At 38.9% G+C, this 21739-nt stretch overlaps 1 protein-coding gene across 3 annotated transcripts; it reads right to left on the bottom strand.

Annotated features, from left to right (window-relative positions):
* Nucleotides 1–1695: 1695 nt before the first annotated feature.
* SH3BP2 (SH3 domain binding protein 2) lies at nucleotides 1696–20507 on the bottom strand. 3 transcript variants are annotated; one of them, XM_061376029.1, is made up of 14 exons: nucleotides 20248–20386; nucleotides 18294–18487; nucleotides 14701–14840; nucleotides 13577–13679; nucleotides 11081–11198; nucleotides 10418–10488; nucleotides 9921–10009; nucleotides 8395–8460; nucleotides 7284–7866; nucleotides 5608–5716; nucleotides 5201–5256; nucleotides 4716–4797; nucleotides 4404–4463; nucleotides 1696–3929 (listed from the first exon to the last, which is right to left on the bottom strand). In XM_061376029.1, the coding sequence occupies exons 3-14, from the start codon at nucleotides 14834–14836 to the stop codon at nucleotides 3792–3794; spliced, it is 1611 nt and encodes a 536-aa protein (XP_061232013.1). In that variant the 5' UTR covers nucleotides 14837–14840; nucleotides 18294–18487; nucleotides 20248–20386; the 3' UTR covers nucleotides 1696–3791. The 3 variants fall into 3 exon arrangements, with proteins under 3 accessions (XP_061232013.1, XP_061232012.1, XP_061232015.1); XM_061376028.1 differs by lacking the exon at nucleotides 18294–18487 and having other exon boundaries at nucleotides 20248–20507; XM_061376031.1 differs by lacking the exons at nucleotides 14701–14840; nucleotides 18294–18487; nucleotides 20248–20386 and adding an exon at nucleotides 13859–14173.
* Nucleotides 20508–21739: the final 1232 nt, after the last annotated feature.

The raw sequence follows: 21739 nt of genomic DNA, 5'->3' as shown, positions 1-21739 counted from the left end.
TTTGCTGCTAGGAGAAGTATTTCATGTTGAGTCCAACTTAACTGTTTAATATTCAGACTAACTTTAATACTGCACCATGTGGATAATTTAGGCAGTGCTCAAATGTCCACTATGTAAATTCTACCTCAAAGTATATTTTAAGAGTAATTTAAATGCAGTCGTATAAAAATATTTTGTTTATCATCTAGATTAAAAGACATTCAAATGAATAATTTTGCTAAACAACATTGTTATGTGTATAAGAAAGACAAGCCAGAAGGCATCTTACCTTTCAAAGAACTGGCCCATCAAGTTGCCAGCTGAAGTTCAGCTTTCATCTCCAGCTTCTATTCAAAGTCATGCAAGGTTGATTTCTACCCAGATGACTGGTACACCCTGTATTCCCGTTGCTGGGATCTCTGCGTGGAACAGCCTGACCTGACCAGCAGATGTCCCCAGATTCAAAATAACTGATAACAGCTTCAGAAATCTTTGGCATCCTTTTGAAGGTGCCACAGCCCAGCACACCAGAGGCCACCAATACTTTAGCTGCTTATTTACCTTCTTGTAAAACCCGAAGTTCTGAGTTAGGGAATACTTCACTGCTCGCACAAAGTGCCCTTATTGTAGAAAGATTGGGTTTACTTGTTACAATACACTGCCTATTGACAGCCCCTTGTTAAAACCTTTCTTTTCAGAAGCAGTCTAATATTTTTCTCCTGAGAGAGCACCACCACCCCCAGCATCACCTGTAACAGTCTTTCTTGGGAGTTTAGATCTAAGAGGCCTTTCCAAACTAGGATCGATGACCAAGTTGGGTATTGTTAAAACTCACAAACTGCATTTTCCTGGCACACCAAATACTGCTTTTACACTTCTCCACACTGTTTTAAAGCTACAGACCTTGCAGTAGGTTGTAGATGCAGGACGCTTATTTGTGGGGAAGGAAAGAGGAGAGCCAGATTAGCAAGAGATGTAGGAGACAGACTATGAGCCACATGATCAAGCTGTGCCCATCCTCTCTACAAACAACAGATATTTAACTGCATCTAATTCTGCACAGAACAGACCTAGTGTGCAGGAGCAAGATGACTTGGAAGAGAGAGCATAAGCAATTGCAGATTTGTCTGGAATCCTTCTACCTGTTTCTGGAGGAATGAGGGAATTACCCAGCATGTCCTTATCTATACCTCCCTACCTTAAACTCTGGAGATGTCTGAGGTGTAAACCTACCAGGCTGTCAGGCTACTGTACTTGTACTAACCTGCAAATGTAAACCCACCAGGTTACACAGTTCTTTCTGAGCAAGAGACCTATTTGCTGCTGGGGAGCAGGAAGATTCTCTTTCCTCAAGCAAGCTCTTGAAGTACACCTTTGGAGACTTAGATTTCTCTGTCCCTCCAAGATGCTCCTTTTATTACGGCTATACTTGCATTGTGTGCACGTAGATAAGGTGGCTGCTACAGTCCCCAAGCCTGCATTCAAGAAACCTTGATGTAAATGGAAAAAGGTCATTTCCACCCCCAGCCACACAGTCTAATGACCAGAATGCTCAATTTCTGATAGTGTCGCTTACACGAAGATTTGCTTCTTGAGGGGGCTGGAGACTAATTCATGTAACTTCACAGCCAGAAGAACCCAGCAGTAGTCAACACAACTACAAAAGGATAAGCCCTCCCTCTCCACCCACATGAAGTTAAAGACAACTGCACAGAATTAGGTGAACTGGCATTGAAAGTTTATCCACTTCAGAAATATATACATTTATATAAAAATAGGATATTAATACAAAAATGTACATATTTGCAAATCTCGTATTACACAGGTATTCAGTGTTATGTTTTATAGGTATTGGATTACATAAGTATTTTTACAGTTTAAAAATCTTAAAAGTATATGATTGCCAAAAAGAAGTAAATATCTGAGCAGGGCCCCAGACATAGTGTAACTGTCACAACACTGTGATGAAGTCAGTTATTACCAGAGAAAAATCTACTCTGTAGGCAGTAGGTGTAAATACTGCAAGAAACTAGAACTTGCTTTGATATCCATATATTGATATGCTGAAGCCAGTTTTAAACTGCTTTGCTGGCTGAGCCTTCTTTACAGAGTGGATTCATATGAGGGTATGAACCACAGGGATTCTTCTTTAAAATAGAAGTAATTAGAAACAAAATATCCAATATTACCACCAGAATCTGACATTTAAGTACTGCATATTCTTTATGCACATAAAACCTATTACAGCAGGGACACAGATCAGAAAGCTGATATTGTGTATGTCTGTGTCACTTGAAAAAGGCAGAAGCAGAGTTTCTTGTCTTGATTCCTATGTTTGGTCCTAATGTTGCGTCTGTTCATTAAGGAAAATCCCTTAAGGATTAACTCCTGGTTTACTATTTTCATAAACAGAAAATTCTTATTCTGTAATGGTTTTGTTGATGTTTTCAAAGCTGTGGCCATCTAACTGCAACAAGACTAAAACTGACATGTGAAAAGGTAACAGAAAAAGTGAAGTTTATGGGTACAGATTCAGATTGATGGAAACAAGATTCCTTCTGCTTTAGGAGTGACAGAATTACAAGTCTTGTAAACATTATTAGAGTATGAGGCCATAACAACTTTGAATCAAAGTTACTTAACAGGCCATTAAAATAAATTTATTCTTCTTATTAAAATTTTGAAATAAGGTAATTTTGGCATAAATATCAAGCCCTTGGTTTTAGGATACCTCTCCCTGAAATATTACGGAATGAGTATCACAAGCACCCTGATAATGCCTATCACTGATTGCTTGATAGTATGTTAAAAACAGATTTTATTTGCATGCAACTACAAAGAGCAATTTTAATAATGGAAAAATTCTTGGTGATCTACAAGCAGCAGACTAGGCAGTGTGTTTGCCCTAGAACAACACAGAATTCAGTGGGCTCACAACCTGAGCCCAAGAGACTGACCACAATTTGGGGTATTCAAAAGACTCCTTACCTTCCCCTTTAAGATTAAGTAGCCCTTTCTCTTTCCTCATACCCATTAAAACAAGTGGCACCTACTCTTCCAATTGAGAACTAAGCAGTGGGGCTCCCAGGAAAGCCAAATCAGTATTAGTCCACCTGAAGTGCATGTCACAAAGCAACTTGTGGGAAGCCACAGCTCTATCAGCTGGCTAGTACCCTACTGATACTAAGTACTGCAGACATTATCATCTGAAGGTTTATGTGGTTATGTATGATGTGGCTTAAAAAACATAGCCACATTTCCTGATCATCTTTACCTATAGTAAATCAAATTATTTGCACAGAAGTCTTCATTATTTACATGTCAACTATACAAGTAATACAAAACTTCTCAGTTGAGCACCAGTGCTGACTTCAGGAGTAATACCTTCAAGTCAGAGTATTAGTATTCCCTGTCACAAGCAAATTCTGATACACTTTCAGAAGTTTCCCTTTTCTGTATGGGTTGTATTCAGACCACTTCTTTGTTCACGTCCATCTTCCACATTCCAAGGAGATTACTAATAGCAGCAGTTTCATAAAAGGTGTAGGTATCACGGGCAGTTTTCACAGCGTAATCGCTTCAGCTCTTTTTAAAAGAAAATACCATGAAATCCACTGATCTGGATTGTAAGGTTTTACCAAGCGTTCATTAAATGGAGGTTATGTACAATTCAGTTTAGAATAAGTGGTTGAAACAGACTCAGTTTCTGTGTGCAAACAATGGGATGTCCAGCAATGGCAGGAGTCCGCATCTCATTCCAGGGCAGTAGAGAATGTATTTGTCCTAAACGTCAGTGAATTATGCCAGTCATGTCACCTTGGCTTAGAGTAACCATAAGGACACCGAAGAATCAGGCTGTCATGACTAGGTAAGACATGAGTGCTGTAGTATTCAACCAGACTCCCCATGTTCAAAAACATGATGTCTGAATCCAGGTAAAACTTGCAATCCTGGTGTAAAACAAACAAAAAAAACCCACATGTACATAATGATTGACAATCATTTTTCCAACTCAGTGTTTTAATAAAGCCCATAACATCCTCATCGGAACTAAGAAGTTCTTTCAGACAAGCTAGTGCTTTGCAAACCAGTCACTTACACAAAGAAGTCCAAATTTAATTCAGGACTTTAATATTCCTTTAGGATTTGACTGGAGCTGAAGTTCTATGTGAAAATTGACAGCTGGTTTGTCTTTTGCCTGATAGAGCAACTAGAAAGCCAGATCCAAGTCCTCAAACTCTCATCTTTGACCAAGTGTTTCTAAATCAGCTTATTTTTACTTTCGGGAATGGGAAGAAGCTTAGACTTTAACTTGTTAGTTCTGATATATACCTATACACATGTATACTTTATATGCACATATACATGGAATTCATACCTGTATACACAGGTATTACACATGCCCACACAGTGAAGCTACTAACCTTTTCAAAGATTCTGTAGTTCCTCAATTTTTCTGCAGATTCATCCCACACAACCAGTACCTTGAAGGAGAAAAAATACATCATATTCAGTCTGTGCTAATAAACTCTTCTAAGTTAATGTATTATTAAGGAATTAATTACAATCCAGGTTAAAAGAACTAAAATCACTGACGTTATGACAGTGATTGTCTCAGAGTTTCTTGCTTTAAGGAAAGAGCACAGATGAATTTTTAAGTACTTTATCATATATAATATACAGTATCTATAAATCAAAAAGGGTTTTGAGGGACAGATTTATCAATTGCAAATTACCTTTCCAGGCTTGGTAGATGAGTTCCTAATACAGTACAATCCATTCTGTGGTTGTCCCCGTGGGCTACTAGCTTTAAATGTCCTAAAACAGCACTTATATATATTAGTATGTTCTGAATCAGACAGGTAAAATGCTTAGATTCTTAGAATTCTTACTGAAGAAATCTCTGTTTCACTTGCAGTAACCCATAGTACATCATAGCTGGAAGAATTTCACTGTTCCAGCATCCGAACCAGCAATGCAGTACAGATCTGGCTTTCTGTCCCATCAAGCACCCCAGCAGAACAACCTTCTCCAGATGGAGTAAAAATCACTTTGCAAGTTGTGTGCATTTTCAGTTGACACATGACGCATGACACTGATTCCTACATTAAAGGAATTTATTACGTTTTTAAACACAAATTGTACCTATCAACATGCTCTTTGGGCTACTGATCTGTACATTGCACAACTTTTAAGCAACTACTTTAAAGTCGTATTTTACCTTTCAACTTCGAAGGATTCAGAGGTATTAAGAAATATTGAAGCAGGCAGCCCAACCTGTAAGAAATATGAAGAAAATCAACCCCATGTGAGTCAATGACAAATCAAAATTCTAACGTTATGCAAATAAGCAAGCTATAGCCATCAGCATTTGAAATTGTTAACAGTGATTTAATCTTTACTTTATACTTCCTCTTCCTCCTTTATATCCTATATTAAAATCAAGAATTTATCAAGGCATTCTTGAAAGCTCAACCTCCCCCCCAAGAAACCCCTCACAGCACTGTGCTTTCAGAAAGTTGGGGGTTCCTCCCCCCCAAAAATGCATTTAAAAGTTTACCAAAAGTGCACATAAGCAAGAAAAAGACCCCAAAACTCTTTGAGAACAGATCATCTGCTTGCTCTTACTTTTTCATAGTCATCATCAGAATCATCATCAGGTTGCTTTGGCTTGGGGGATACTGCTGGTTTTTCAAATGAGAAGCTTCTAAAACTCTGTCCATCTGGTGGTGATCTCCTGGCAGAAAGAGAACAAAAACTGAAGGACATTTCCTCAGGAAAACAGAACAAATAGATAAAAAAAACCCCACCACTGAAGGGATAATAAAATTAGAACTGAAGAAAAAGTTTCATTTTAGCCCCCGAATCACAGAATGTTTTGGTTCGTAAGGGACCTTAAAGCTCATCCATTTCCAACCCCCTGCCATGGGCAGGGACACCTTCCACTAGAGCAGATTGCTCAGGGACCCATCCAGCCTGGACTTGAACACTGCCAGGGACAAGCCAGCCATAGCTTCTCTGGGCACTTTGTGCCAGTGCCTCACCACCCTCACAGGGGATTTCTTCCTTATATGTAATCTCTGTCTTCCCTTTGTCAGGTTAAAGCCATTCCCCCTTGTCCTGTCCCTACGTACCCTTGTATAAAGTCCCTCTCCAGATTTCTTGCAGGACCCTTAAAGGTACTGGGAAGCTGCTCTAAGGTCTCCCCAGAGCCTTCTCTTCTCCAGGCTGAACAAGCGCAGCTCTCTCAGCCTGTCTTCATAGGAAAGGTGTGCCATCTCTGATCATCTTTATGACTTCCTCTGGACTTGCTCTAACAGGTCCACATCCTTCTTATGTTTGGAGGCCCAGAGCTGGACACACTACTCACAGATTAATTTAGGCAAATTAAATTGGAAGGGACCTCTAGAGGTCATTTAGTTCCAGCTCCTGCACAAAGCAGGTACAACTAGATCAGGTAGATCAGAAAGCTGTGTCCAGTCAAGTTCTGAATATCTCCAAGGATGGAAATGTCACAACTTCCCACCAGCAACCTGTTCTGGTGTTTCACAAGCCACATGGTGAAAACCTTTCCCTAACATCTAACTGTAATTTCTCAGGTTGTGACTTCTGCCTGTTGCCTCTTACCCTATCACTTGCAGACCTCTGAGGTCTTGCTCCGCCTTCTCCATCCCCACCCATTAAGTAGTCTTAGACAGCAGTGGTCTCCCACTAGCCTTCCTAAAGGTTGCATCCAGTCCAGTTCTCTCAACCTCTTCTCATGAATCTTATGCTATAGCCCAAACATCTGTCTGGCCTTCCACTAGATTCACTCCAGTATATCAGTGTCTTCCCTGTACTCTTAGAGAATGTATTATTTGTTCTTCAGAGCTTCTAAATGATCCTGTGGACAAAAATATTTTTATCTGACTCACCACCATAACTAGTTCCACCTCCCTGATGTTAATATGAAATGAAACACATTTCCTATCTCCACAGAAGCCTAAAATTGTTTTTGCAGTTCATTGAGGCTCTGACATAAAGAGCTGTGATCAAAGGCTATTAAATCTTTAGAGACACACCTGAAAAGAAATGAACTACAACATTTTGGTGTATTTTTTTAAGTTTGGTTTGTTTCCTGTTTCTTTCTGAGCTGATTCAGAAGCTCAGCCCATTGCAATAGGGGCAAAAAAGCACAACACTGAAGAAGAGACGGATGGAGCAGGGGAGAGAAACAGATGTCAATGTGAACATGAGAAATCAGCCTGTCAGCTAGTTACCCAACGCACAATGGAAAAAATAGTGCATTGTGTTTTCATACTTACTGTAACTGGGGACATGAAAACTTCTCAGGTCTAGGCTTGACTGCAGGTGGCTGGTGGGTTGGTACAGGTGGCTTTGGGAGCACTGGTGGCACGAACAGTCCAGGTTTACCGTGTTCTCTTGACACTCTGGGCTCTACTGGTTTTTCAGTAAGCTGTGACAGCTTGGGCTTATTGCTTGGTAGTGGAGGAGGAGTTCGTGGTGAAAGGTTTAAGGTTTTTAGCTTCTCACACCCTTCTGGAGTAGCAAGAACTTGAGCTAAAGGCACAGGCTCTGGAGGCGACGAGCAAAGTTCTTTGATAGCCACAGGCTTTTTGAGTAGAGGTAGAGGAGGTACAGGGGGCAGCTGTTCATTGAGCCTTCGAGTTGAGGGTTGGATCTTTAGATTAGGTTCAGCTCGGCACTGAGATTCTCTCACGCTTAAGATATCCTCTAGTTTGATATCAGGTAAGCTTCTTTTTGGAGGTGGTGGTGGTACTGGCACAGGAGATTTGAGAGGAAAGGAATTTGCCCTTGACTCTGAGTAGGGAGCTTTTCTGACATGAGGAACTGGTGGAGGCGGGTAGGCTGGGGGCAGGACCATATCTACATAAAGAAAACATCCAAAATACATTACACACTGAGGGGAAATACAGTATGTCAAGAAATGAGACTTTTCAGATTCATTTTCAATGTGATTTAAGGTATTTCACTGGCATCTGGTCTGACAGTACCCAAATGTTGGACAAGCATTTAACTTCCAGCACAATTCTGAATGTTTTATGTAGTAAACTCCTGCAATTTCTATTCAGGGATGGGTCATGATGACTTTGACCAGACAGACCATATTAAAAGCATTACTCCTTCTCCAGACTGATGGCCAGACACACCACCTTCCAGGGCAGAAGGCCTGCAAGAAAGCATGCCCTAAGGCATGTAACACTCCCTGTAATTGTGCTGTTACTAGGAACTTTTGACCCTAAATACCTCTCAAGATTACCTGTGCATTGCCTCAGTTATTTTACCACCTGCAATGCTTTATATAAGACCAAGCCAAATTAATAATCTGGCATTCTACGTGAATAGTGCCTTCACTGGGGGCCTTTTGTGAAGGGAATGAACGGAATCACATACCATCTTTTACTATATCAGAAGTATCTGGCTGCAAGTAAGACTCATCCTCTTCCTCCTGGTCATAATCTGCAAATAAAAATCAGTGTATCAGACTAAGTACCCCTGGAACCATGAAAGAGTACTGAGTACTTTTTGCTTTTTCATAATCAAATAGTTTTCAATTCTTTTTTTTTTTTTTTTTAAGAGGGAAAAAAAATAATGAAGAATTTTGGTCCATCTCTTTGCTACTTAGAAAAGATGTTTCCTTAAGTGTTCTTGTCAGTTCAGACAAAGCCATCACTTACAACAGTGGGTGATGAGCTAGACTTCATTTTACATTTTCCTCATCTGTCACCTTAAAATTTACTTTCTGGTGACACCTTCTAGTGTTAATAGCCCTCCCTAAGTAGAACAGTTCTACTTAGTTGCAGAGATACAACTACATGGATGCACTGGCAAATCCAGTTGAAAAAAAAAGTAATCCCCAAAACCTAACCCTAAACCAGAAACTTTTTAGATTTTGCAACACAGGAGCCTAACTTAACACTCTACTGCGTTGCATACAACCTTTCCCTCCCAGAAACACCAAAGTACTAAACCACAATCCTATACGAAATGCTGCCGAGTCTGTTCTCCTCGGCTTTGCAGCAATTGAGCCGGATTTCCTGAAAAGATTCACTCCTGCCTTTATGTCCTAGTCAGGAAGAACAGTCAGGAATTTCCTGTCAGGAGATGAGAGTACTTGCTCCAGTCAACCCTGCCCTTAGAAACCTGAAGGGGCAGGTGGGATATGGCCTAGTAAAGGAACTATGTTGAACCTGGAGGCGAGGCCTCTTATGCTGGGTTGTAGTAGCACATTTCTTGACTAGGAAGTCAGTAGCTGCAATATGCTGTGAACATTTATCTGACAGGCTTGCTGTAATGTCCTCACTTGTGATGAAAAAATAAACACACCCAGCCCAAACTGCTTACTATGAAACGACTACAGCACTGAACAAGTAACAAACTTTGATTAAAAACAGGCTATGCTAAGAATCAGACATTCAGAGCCCTACTTTGAAAAGTTACTCAGTTTAAAAGTCATCAAAGAACATTTCCCTGTGCATTTCACAGAAGCACATCCCATGCCTAATGCAAGATCTTTGTAAAACCACAGGGATGAATTCTGTTTCATATTAAACAGACAACAAGATCATCCCAATAAAGAATCATAGACTCACAGAATGGTTTGGGTTGGAAAGGACTTTAAGGTCATCCAGTTCCAACTCCCCTGCCATGGGCAGGGATGCCTTACACTAGACCATACTGCCAAAGGGTGTCAGACACCTCCTTGAAAGATTGAATTTCTGTAGTTACCATTTATTTTTACTAAGTTTATGGCACAGAACAACTGCTTCTGATTTAAAGTTACAACAACTACATATTTTACAAAAAGAAAAATTTATAGTTGCAAATTAGATCAGTTTGCTCAAGCTGTGGGATTACTGCAGAATCCAGACGAAATAAGCAAGCAAGTAAATCTTATTTATTGTGTCTTAATTTATCACCTTCATTATCTGCTGAATGATGAGAATACTTGATATCAATGGGACGTTCTACTGAGCCATAGAAACTGTCTGCATCGGAACCAGAGTCACTGCAAAAGAAAAGACAGAGTACCTTCTGCATCACTGTGCTATGGGTACTGGGACAGTAAACAGGCCTGTTAGGAGGACAGCAACACTGCAAAGGAATGCTGGAAAAGCAGAAGCAATCTATTGCTCATTCCCAATTAACAGCCAGATATGTTGCTGCTGTCTTTTTAAAGTTTTTATGTGTTTTACACAAATCTGACATTTAAAGTTCTCATAGTAAAAAGATTTGGTTCTACTTGGTCTACTTGGTACTACTTAAACTATGTATTAGGAAGGCCTTTCATTCTTGGGCCTTACTGCACCTGTTTTGGTATAACAGTAAATTGCTTGTAGGTGCAAAAAGCCTAAAGCACCACCGTCAAGAACTAAGCAAAAGGGATAAAAAGCAAATAGAGATTAAGGATTTATACCTGAATTCTGTTACTGTGTCTTTCTTCTCATGGTAGTGATCAATTTCTCTCCTCAAGGATAGCATCCAATTCTAAATAAGAATAAAAACCAAACCCAACATTCAATACAAGCATCTTTAAATTGTTAAAGATTTATAGTATCCATCCTCTGTAAAAACAGAGTAACTCTGTAAAGAACCTACACTGAAATAGGATTCATCTATGAATCCTTTATATTGAGAGGACTTACCAGTGAAATGTTCTATCTAAAGTGCTATAAGAATGTGTATTAAACATATTACATATATTAAACTTTTTGTCTGCAAATTTCAAGCTGTTCTTTCTAAAGCCAAGTGCTTGTTCATTGTATGTCTACAGGTGAGAGATCTCACTGAAAAGGTTTCACACTTTATCAAATGTTTAACATACAAAAATTTGTTCCTTGGCTAAAAATAAAATGACGAATAAGGAGAAAACCATGCCATCTATATGTCACTCACAACCAGTCCCTAAATTACAATCTGAACTAACACTAACTTAATAGTTAAAACTTCAGAAATTTTCAGAGGAGCCAAAAGAACCAGCTATAAAAATCTGTGTGACAGCTGAGTATCCAGTTCATTTAGATTTTATAGAAGTCCAGGATTTGCTTTCTGCTTCAAGGAAAATTGAAGAAGAAGTTACCTTTCTTTCATCTTCAGAAGAAGCTGAAAAAAACCACGTCCTGTGCTTCTTGCTAATGTGAACTAACTTGAAAGGAAACACATTGCTTGATGTCGTCTCCTCAACTGCCCGCATAACCCTGAGAAACAGAACCACCAATACATGAAACCCTTCATCTATATTTCTGCCATGCAAGTCATAAAGCTATGACAGCAGTTTTACAGGCCAGTTCTGACTTAGGAAAAATAACCCCCAAGCCCAGAAGAAAGCCTTAAAACTCCCCATAGGTGCATTTGTAGCACTGATCCACTGAAGTGGGTAGAAAGAACAACGCAAGAACGATGGTAGGACAAAGAGCACCCATTAAACTACCAACCATACTTGCAAACGGATGTTTCAACCTGTTCAATAGTTTTAATGAACTGTATTAATTCACAAGCTTCACACCACAATAAGAAGTATTTAAGGTGCCTGTGATCCATATTTCAGAAAGGCACAGACAAAAAAATCAAAATACACATTTTCCATGAAAATAAAGAACTAATACTAAAAGTTAATTTACTTTTCCACTTTTCCCTTACAAACACTTTCTTGACCTTTTTTATTGTTTTAAACCAAGCACAACTCAACCTCTTTCACAAACTGCATCAGATATGTTTGTTTCTTATTATTTTTCCCCCAGAGGGGTCTCAAATGAGGAAATTCCTTATGTATGCATGAATTTAGTTGTAGATGCTCTCTGTAAGGCCTTGGAACAAATAAAGGAGACAAAATCCAAAGACTGTATATAGTCTGAAAGTAACATTTCTAAGATTTGTTGCACATAAATCAAAGACGAACCCAACTAAAGCTTTTATAAATCATTATTGGGACTTCCTTTGTTGTTCCTAAACTTTTCTAACTTAACTTCTTCATGCAATATAGGATTCCCGTAAGTCCTTAATATTGGGGAACATGGTTTGTGAACATAGAAAATAAGATTCTCAGAGATATTTGACATTTGGTTAGGGACTTACTCAAGATAATGTTTAGGGGGAAAAAAAGAATAAATCTAATTAGCATCCTGAAGCTGCAAAATTAAGAGATTACCTCTTTTTTAGAACCCCAATCCTACTTTTAAACTGGAGGATGTAATTTTCTGCATCTGCCCAGTCAAAAACAAAGGCACAAAAGGAACTCTTTAAGCTTTTTGACTAAGGTAAGGCTCATAAGGATGTTAATGTGGGAAACACCCCTGGTACAGCTGGGAGAGATACTAGCAATAGGCATCACTATACATTTTAAGTCATTAGTGCACTCAGCACATTCTCATCTCATGTCCACTCTTCACACATAAAGTCTATTAAATGAAAACTGCAAAATAGAAGTCCACGGAAGCCTTAGAGCAACTTGTTTTCACACAGCCTTATGCAACTACCCAGTCTAACAAACTCTTTCACTTCAAATGATTTCTCAATAATGCTTATGACTCTGCATAATACTAACCAAGATCTGGTCCTGATTACAGACAAAGTCTCTACAAGACTGCTAGAATACAGATATATGAAAAGCAGTGACACAGTTCCTAGCATCTACAGATTCCATGATATTTTTCATGTTAACGTGATTACAGAAGCTAGAATCATGACAAAGTTACATCACAAGTTTTTTATACAAATCAATATTAAATTGTTAATTAGTTACAATGTTTCCAACTGTATTCCCATAAAATGTGTCATTGTTGCAGCCACTTAGAAGGCTAATAAAGATACTTCCTTATTCCAAAAGTCTGAGAACATTATACAGTTAAAGAATCACTTACATGTTTAAAAATACCAAAAAAATTGCTGTGGTTAGGACCAATAGTGTGATAATTCTCTACATACTCTCAGTAGTCCTTTCTGAGCATCAGCTACAACAGCAATTTCCTAAAAAGTTAGGTTAGGCTTCTAATAGTAGGCCTTGTACCTATGCTGCACTCAGTCAGATTCTGGTACTCCTAATAACATGAAAGCCATGTATTTTTGTCTTCAACTTAAAAAGCAAATATTAAGATTTATAACATGTAACAAATTGAGTCAGACATTTTGCACATGCATTCTCTCATTTATCACTACTGTAGTTGAAATCAGTTTTGACACTGGTGTTACTGAACCAGTAGCTGCATAAATATTCTTTTCTGATTCCTTTCTATTATATGACAATCACTTAATTCACTAGAGAACAAAGGTAATTTATCCAAAAGAATCCACATCTACCTGCATGTACAAAGTCTGCACTAAGTCAGTAACAAGAGTAAGACTGTTGCAATTTTAAATGGCCTTACTGGTTAGGTTACAAAAGATGAAGGCTATATAATTGCAAAGCATAGGACATATCATATATAGTTTGAAAGGAATACAACTCTTGGAGTCCGAGATCAGAGCGTAACCTGAACAACAGATGTAGTTCTGTTTAACTTCACTGGAAATGAAAACCACAGTCCCCACTGCATTAAGTAGAGGAGCTTGGGTGTTAGATAAGTTCTTTGGCACTCACCTGTTGTAACCGTTCAAAGAAAACGCACCCTGTGGAGATGCAGATGTGCTGCTCTTAAAATAGTAAATACATCCCTCGTGGATAATCACAAATCTCAATGGCCCTGAAAAGATAAAGAAAGAAAGTGAGCAAAATATAAATCCAAAGGCAGTACATTAACTAGAACCTCTTAACTTGGGCAGAACTATTTAAGATTTTAGTCATCTTATTAATCATAAACCAGTACAACTTAGTTAAGTGACAGCTGGTTGACCATCAGCCGCATGGTAAAGCTGTCTGCTCAGTGTTTCAGGACTAAAAGGAGCATCTGCTTCCCTCATTTCAGAGGCAGTTGATCTGATAACTTCAAAAGAAGCCTAAGAGACTGAAGGTCTGACCTCCAATTATGCTCCTTTACTAGACAAATAAGATAATGCAACAATGCAACCTAAAACAAAGTGGAAGGAAGGAGGTAGCCACAGGGTACAAATACATATTTATGAACATCCTGAACTCATGATGGTATCTCCCTGATGATTTATTTTCCCTTTTTTTAAATGGGTAACACTCCTCTCCTTTATCAAAGGCAGTAATCTCTGTCCTTCACTATAAAAGTATAAACAGAGATAGCAAATGAACAGCATATAAATAAACAAACTCATAATCTTAAGTTTTCTCCATGTAAATAGATTCTGATTCCAGAAGCAATTACTGTTTCTAAGCACAACCTAATGTTGGCAGTGAGAAAATTTCTATTTCACAACAGCAGTAGGAGATGGGGATATTTTTCCAATACAGAATAACCAACTGGAAAAAAGCTGAGTACTAATTTCTTTTAGAAAAGAATATTTGCAATTGATACATACCCCAGGAATGTGTTTGTGTCTTTAAAATCTTACTTGGGAAAGACTTGAAAACAGATTCAACCAAGTAAACCAACCACAACATTTATCATCTAAGATTTACAGTTGCAAAACAATTAAAGGAAATTCTTTCAATATGGGTCTTTCATTTATATATTCCAGTAAAACTGTAAGCCAGTACAGGTGAAGTGGAAGATCAGCTTCATTAAATAGTCTGTTAACACGAAATGTGCTAAAGGCCACGAAGGGAAGCATTTAAAACATTTAGTTTAGTCAACTTACACTTCAAGATCTGCAGCTGGGTGCCTCCTTTTTTATGAAGATACCCTGATTTGGTCACTCCTCCAGGCATTGTCAAAAGGTTTTGTGCTCCAATTGCCTTCATTGGGACTGGCCAGACCTGCTCCTGTGAGGCCATCGTTCTGCAATTTGGAATAATTAAAACCAGTTTAAACTTAGATTTTACTTTAAGAAATGAGTACTGAGGAACAAAGCTTGTTTCCTTAAACAAGTTTTCCAAACACTAACATGGTTCAGCAGTCAAGTATGTAGCACAGACGGGTGCTCAGAGATTCCAGGAAGTTTGTAATGTATAAAAAACCATGGTGCAGAAAGTCCCGATTTATTTTTATACAGCTCTCAAAAGTGATTGGCAGTTGTCGAAACAATGCAGGAGTGCTTGGTAAATGCTATTTAAGTATTTATGTTTTAAAATGCTCCAGATAACACCACGAGACTTAATCAGACAGGTGACTAGCAAGAAGATCAGTTTATTCTCCAAAGTTCTATGCCACATGTGTATGAAATATAATATTCTATATGATTAGGGGAATCAGTAGTCATATTTTAGTAACTGCAGTAACCAACAGTACTTACTGCTTATATACACGTTTTATTCCAAATGAAAGCATTAGCATATCATCTCATACTGGATGTCATGTGTGACAGCATCCTGTGCAAATGAATTTCATCTCACATTTCTGCAGGCTTCTATTTAATTTATACATTAATTATTAATGCAAAAAAAAATTGTTTCTTAAGTAGCAGTTTTTCCTGGCTGATACATCACTATGAGCCCTTTCTTTTTTCAACCAGTAACAGAACTAGGCTAAAAATCCTACTGTGTAATACAGAAAAGAAATAATGTGTGAACTGAAGGGGAAGTTTGCCCTACACATAAAAGGGTCATTATCCTCACATGTAGGGTTAGAGACCTTTGCTGTTAAGAGGCAAATTAATGAAGTTCCAGTTAATTACTTTCTGAGAAAGGAATGATGGTTTAGAACTGGAGAGCTTTCAGTGGAGGACTGAAGTCTAATGGATCTTGTTTGCTTTTCCTTTCCCCCAAAGGGACAGTACTGGAAGTTAATAATGTAGCTCAGTACAGGAATCCAAGAGCCCGCAGTACAACACACCTATCTGAGCACTACTCTCTCCAGCATAATACGGCAACTCGAAGTACTCAGACTGAAAAGAATAAGCAAGGGATGCAGTTTTGTTGAAGGGTTAATTTCAATAGCAGAGTATGTATCCATTGGACAGGTGTTAGGAAAAACAGAAATGCAATTCAATTGATCTTTCAGTGGATCAGCTCAGGATGTAGATCTAATGGCTTGCCCTTTGCTCACAATGCATTAGTGGGGAGGGGTGGAAATTACCTAGCAATTAAGTTAAACTCAATTAAATCCTCTGGGCAGCCTAGAAAACCTAATGACAAAAATTAGGCTTTAGTCCCCTCTGTTATAAAACAAGCACAAGGAGAGAAGATCAGATCCAAGGCCCTAGAAATGTTCTCACAGCAGACATTGCAAGGCAGCATGGTTTCTCAATTTTCCTCCAGGACTCTCCTGCTCACAAAAAGCTGTTACTTTTGTTGTATCAGCAACATCCTTCCTTCTGCTATTTCCTCCCTGTTCTTATTATATGATTGGGATCTTTCCAAGCTGAGCTGTTCCTTCCTCTTTCTCCTTCACAATGAAATATCTAGCAACAGCACTGTGTTAACAGGTCCAAGAAGGGGCTACACACAGATATTTAAAGCTTTTAAGAACTAAAAAAAGTAACAAAAGTTAATACAATTCCTTCATATCATTTCCCCACACCTCACAGAAAAATCCAAGTGAGGGAAATAGTATTAACCCGCTGGCTGCTGACACCAAACCACACTGCAATACTGCTAAGAGTCACTTCCTTGAAATGAGGAATGTAAAGAGAAGTCCTGGGCTCACTTTTTTCTTTTAAGAACAGGCTTAGCAACACTGAAACATTAGGAATTAATTTATGATTAAGTTATTTCAGTTCATTTCTAGTTACATTCAGAAAAAAGATTAAGTAAAAAAAATGGAACCTTTTTATTCAGACAAATAGACTCTGATGTCAGTTTTCTTAAACTAACTTTAACATTAGTCTCAATGCTATCCAACAGTTTCAAGTTCATCATGGGTCTTCAAATCCTTTGTGTGTTTACTACAAAGAACAAGAAGGAAAGCACCTAGCTTTTGGTGCTCCATACTTAGCTTGAATACAGACCAGCAGAGGCAGAGTTAAATGTCTCAGTGAGGTTATCCAAAACAAGCAGTAACCTGAGATTTCAGGGAGGCCAGTGACAAACACTGGGGACAAGGGTATCCCACCCTAGGTAAATACACAGAACAGAAATATCTGACTAGGTCGTGTTGGCCTTCTGTACAGGGGTAGACTAGTTAGGCTACTCACTAAAGCATGCCTGGATGGTGCATTTTCTCCTCCTCCTGAAAAGCCAGAATATCAGGCAGACATATAAAAACCCTCAAATCATGGAAACAGAGGAGTAGACAGAGGTGGGAAATAAATCCAGTTCTACAGTGTGATGACTACCAAGGGGAAATGACAGCAGAGTATGAGGTTCTGCTTCCTCTATTCATAATCATTTCTTATTTTTGACTACTCACTATAAAACAATCCTGAGAATAGACACCAATGGAGAACTTCCCCATCCCCACTAAGTGAATAGAAGGACACATGGCTGAACTCCACACAACAAAATACACATTATATGAGCTAAAAAGCCCACCTAATACATGAGGCTTTTCAACAGATTAACAGCCTCTTTTGCCTATTTTCTGGAACTCATTGTGGCTTATGGCATTCCCCATCATATCTCTAAGTTCCTGAAGCACTTTCATTTGCAGACACATCGCAGACAGCTAGGGAGGACTTCAGTATTTTGAACTGAAATGTTTGAGGTAGGCTTCTAAAATCCATTTAAGTGCTACTTTGAATCTAGTCCTAAGCAGATTTTTATTCTTTTCTTGACAGTACAACTCCAGAAGGACACTACTTTGCATCAAGCTGCTGAGAGAAAGCTGTCAAAACAGTGTAACCCCAGAATCTTTATAGTAGGAGTTGGAGGAAGAAAAATGGATGCTTTTAAAGATTTTTCTGGTCTTAGCGCCTATATGTTGCCTTTAGCTTGCTGAAATTCTTCCTTCCACTCTTAATATTCATTTTATATTTTTTTTAATGCATTACATGAAGAGCAGATCGATGTTGCATTACTAGGTATATACAACAGCAAGCACTGAAGTCATTGTAGGCTGTTGGTTCTGTGATCATTAAGAACAGAAAGATATTTCCAAGTTGTTTCTAACGCAGTTACATTTTTGCACCACAAGCCAAAGACCTCACTACTGGTTTTCACCCCAGGTGCATAAGCAGAGCCCCTTCCATGGAGCTAACAACGAGGTTAACAGAAAGGACCCATTAAGTGCAGACAGAGCCAAGCCATGCCCTTTCTGACACTGGTCCTCTGTTACAAACAGAAAGTGGTATTACCCATGCATTATTTTGGGCAAGCTTCTAGTAGTAGCACACACTTTATTCTTCTTTCCACTCACCAAGGGACTAGATGTGCATTTTTAAAGTATGTTTTCCATCAAGCCCCAAAACCCATTATAAGTGGCTCTTGAATCAACTTTCTCCCCCACTGAAACAGCACTGAACAGAACCATCTGAACCAGAAGAGGTGGCAGCAGACAGCGAAAGGCCTCACATCACTGTTTCTCAGATGATCCCCATGACAATTCTATGCCTGTGAGGGAGAAAATAGGCCTTCGAGCATAGTAGGAGAAATGGTGGAACAGCAGTTTGTAGGATTTTCTTCATCTTTCAACAGTGCTTTTGGAAAGGCAGAAGAGTGCAATTAGCTGTCTTGAGTGATACAGAGCTTATACAATTACTACTGGAATTACTTCATATACATAAACTGGTCTGCCAGACTAAAAACCAAACCCAGTTGCAGTATATGTATCAAGAAAGACAGTCCAAGTATATCACGAGTATACTTTTCTCAAACACTATCACAATGAGCTGGTTTTTATTTGGAGTACCATAAAAGTCACAACAGCATGCAAAAATGAGAAACTACACCCTTTTTGCAACCTAGATAATGCCAGTCAGATGCAGATGTTTCTTCTGCATCATAAAACCCTTACCAAGCTGAAACTTTAAATGGAGAGCAGCCTTATGTTACTGTGTAGTACGCAAATGCAAAGTAAATTTAACCTATCCCCTCAGTCAGCACATACAGAATAGCTGTATTGGAGGCTAGAGCACAACTTTACAGGCTAAATATCCCTCTGCAGGTAAAAATAATACTCTGCCACATTAGAAATCTGGATTACATTATAGAAGAACACTTACTGGTTTTGGCCTTAAGAGCCAGTGGCGTTCAGCCCAATTAAAGCAAGTACAAGCCGATTCAACCTCAGATTACATGCTGGAAGAGCCACGAGTCCTCAGTTCTTGCTTAACTTCAGCAGAACACATGGCAGATGTGATCATCTCCACATCTTGCAGTATACAGGCGTAAAAATACATTAACCTCATCTCTGAAACTACAGCTGCCAAAAGTTGTATTAGAAGTTCTCACTTGCTATAACAATACTTACAGTCTGTCTTGGAGCCCAGTCTGGTCATGCTAGATATAAAAACTAAAAAACAGACTCCAATGCTGCAGTACAGAAATCAGACCTGATCTGAATTTGTAACAAGTGACACTTAGGTCTGAGAACTTTTTAAACTCCATGAATCTCATGGCCTCTAGTCCTTAGATTCTATTTGAAAGTCAAACATAAATCAAGATGCTAGTTTCCTTCTGAGTACATGTATGTAATGTTAGAAGTAAGTTGCAACATAGGAAATGAATGTATTCCTTGTATAATGCAGACTTAAGTTTCAGTCTCCACAGAAGGCTGAAACCTGAAATCTGCCAAAATGAGGCAGATTACATGCAGCAAAACTGTAAAATAAAAGCTTCCCCGATGTGCTATCAGCAATTCTGAACGAAAAGGAGTAGTCTGATACAACTATCTAGATATTTACCATCTGTTCTTAAAACTGCTTTCTGCTAAATGTTCAGGTCTCTCTTCCATTTATTAACCATTCTCCAGTATTTCTGAAATGCTCTTTCACATATCTCCTACGTTTGTGGTTAAACATTCCATTTCTTAATGCCTCTAACAGCCCCTTTCACAACAGTTTCTCAGAAGAATCAATCACACTGTAAAGCCAAATAAATCTTACAGAACAAAGGGAACAGAAACCTAAGCCTGACTGATACACACTGTTGTAAGTTCACTCAGTCTAACTTGCACCAACTTGCTTTTCTTTCCTGGCAATAATTTTCAACCAACACTCACTTCATCTCTTCCCCCTTCAATTCTTTACCCTTGAATTTTCTGCATGAGTTAGAAGTATTTTCCCCCAGATACCATATTCTATTCCTAGTTTTAGTCTACTCTTTACCTTAAAGAGAAATGATAGAAACACAAGCCACAAACATGCACTAACCTGGTGACCATGCCTGATCGACACATACTTTTCCTGCTGACAGTTTCACCGAACGATTGTTTCCTTTGTGATGACAAAGCCATTAACGACTTCTGACCCCTCTCAGGCATGACAGAAACATTTCTGCACTTCTCCCCTTTCCATGTACTGTAAGGTTGAAAGTGACTGTGGTAGCTGCTGTACACTCAACACACAAAAGAAACCCTGCCCCAACTGCTTGTGCATCTGCACCGCACCGTGGCCAAAAGTGACGCCTAGGCAATGACTTGTTTCCTTTGTAACTTCCTGTTTCCCCTAATGTTAGTGGGCAGCCCTATCTTTGTCAGATTTCCCAGCTTCCCAGAGAGGTTGTAAATCAAACTGTGCATACCTCCACCTCTGTCAGTCATGGAGCCAGAAAGCAGAGGGGATTTTCCAGTGCTCGCTTGTTTCCTACTCATCTTTCAATCCACTACTTTCCCACGGGAGAAAAAGAAAGTCCTTTTGCTTACAGGGTGCTCAGCTCCCTCATACCGCCAGAGGCACAGCTCAGAAATGCTGCCCGTGCTTCAGGTACTTGCACTGCACCGCAGAACTATGACAAGTATTTCACCTCTGTTTTCACCCCCGCATAGCTGGACCTTGTCCTTTCCTCTGCAACCCAAGAAGTTAAAAATAAGCATTCTGAAAGCATGTATGTGCTTTAGAGCAAGTCTTGCCTGTACATTTGACGCTACACAAACCAGAAACGACAGTAAAACCTGAGCCTAAGCGGTTCACAATATAACAATTCTACAGGACCAACTAATAGTGAATAAACACCATTGTTTTACACTTCATCTGGAGCCCTTAAAAGGATTCAAGTGTTTCACTGACTGGAATTAAACAGCACCCCAGTCTAGAAAGTTCAAGTAAGACAAAACCAATTAGCAAGTTTCAGAATCATGGCCAAAAACTATATACATAATTATGTCAAGTAAAGCTTACTTCACATATTTTTGAGGAAACAGACATTTTTGAGGAAACAGACACTAATCTGTACTCCAAGATAGAAGGAAGAAGTTTCTGTAAAACATCTTTTTTTGGTAAACTACCCTTCCAATCCCTAACATACTGTGATACTGTGATTTCAGATACCAGCCATGGCTGCATCAGCTAGAAAAGCAAATCTCAGTCCTCACCACAGGTCACCTATTTGCACTCCTTCCATAGCCAGGCTATATAGGAAGAAGCAACAAACTAAATATCACACACCTGTTGTTAGCTAAAAAGATCATCATATCCACACAAAATCCCAATGCTCTTTACTAAGAATCAATGCCCAGTTGTCTCAGTGGCTTAATTCACAGATTTTTCACATAGAAAAGATGTAAAGAGGACTACACCTCAGCAGTCTGTGAATTAAATTCACTTGCTTTATCTGCTACAAAATCAGGTACCAATTTAGTCTTTAAGCATTAACCCGCAATGATTTAAAGCAATCCTTCCATCCCAGAACTCTATCTCAGCATAC

The sequence above is a fragment of the Neopsephotus bourkii genome, unplaced genomic scaffold (assembly GCF_033783945.1).
Source record: "Neopsephotus bourkii isolate Nb327-2 ecotype Australia unplaced genomic scaffold, CSIRO-AGI_Nbou_v1 NB_1686, whole genome shotgun sequence".
Lineage (NCBI taxonomy): Eukaryota > Metazoa > Chordata > Aves > Psittaciformes > Psittacidae > Neopsephotus > Neopsephotus bourkii.
This window is presented reverse-complemented; position numbering and strand designations above follow the sequence as displayed.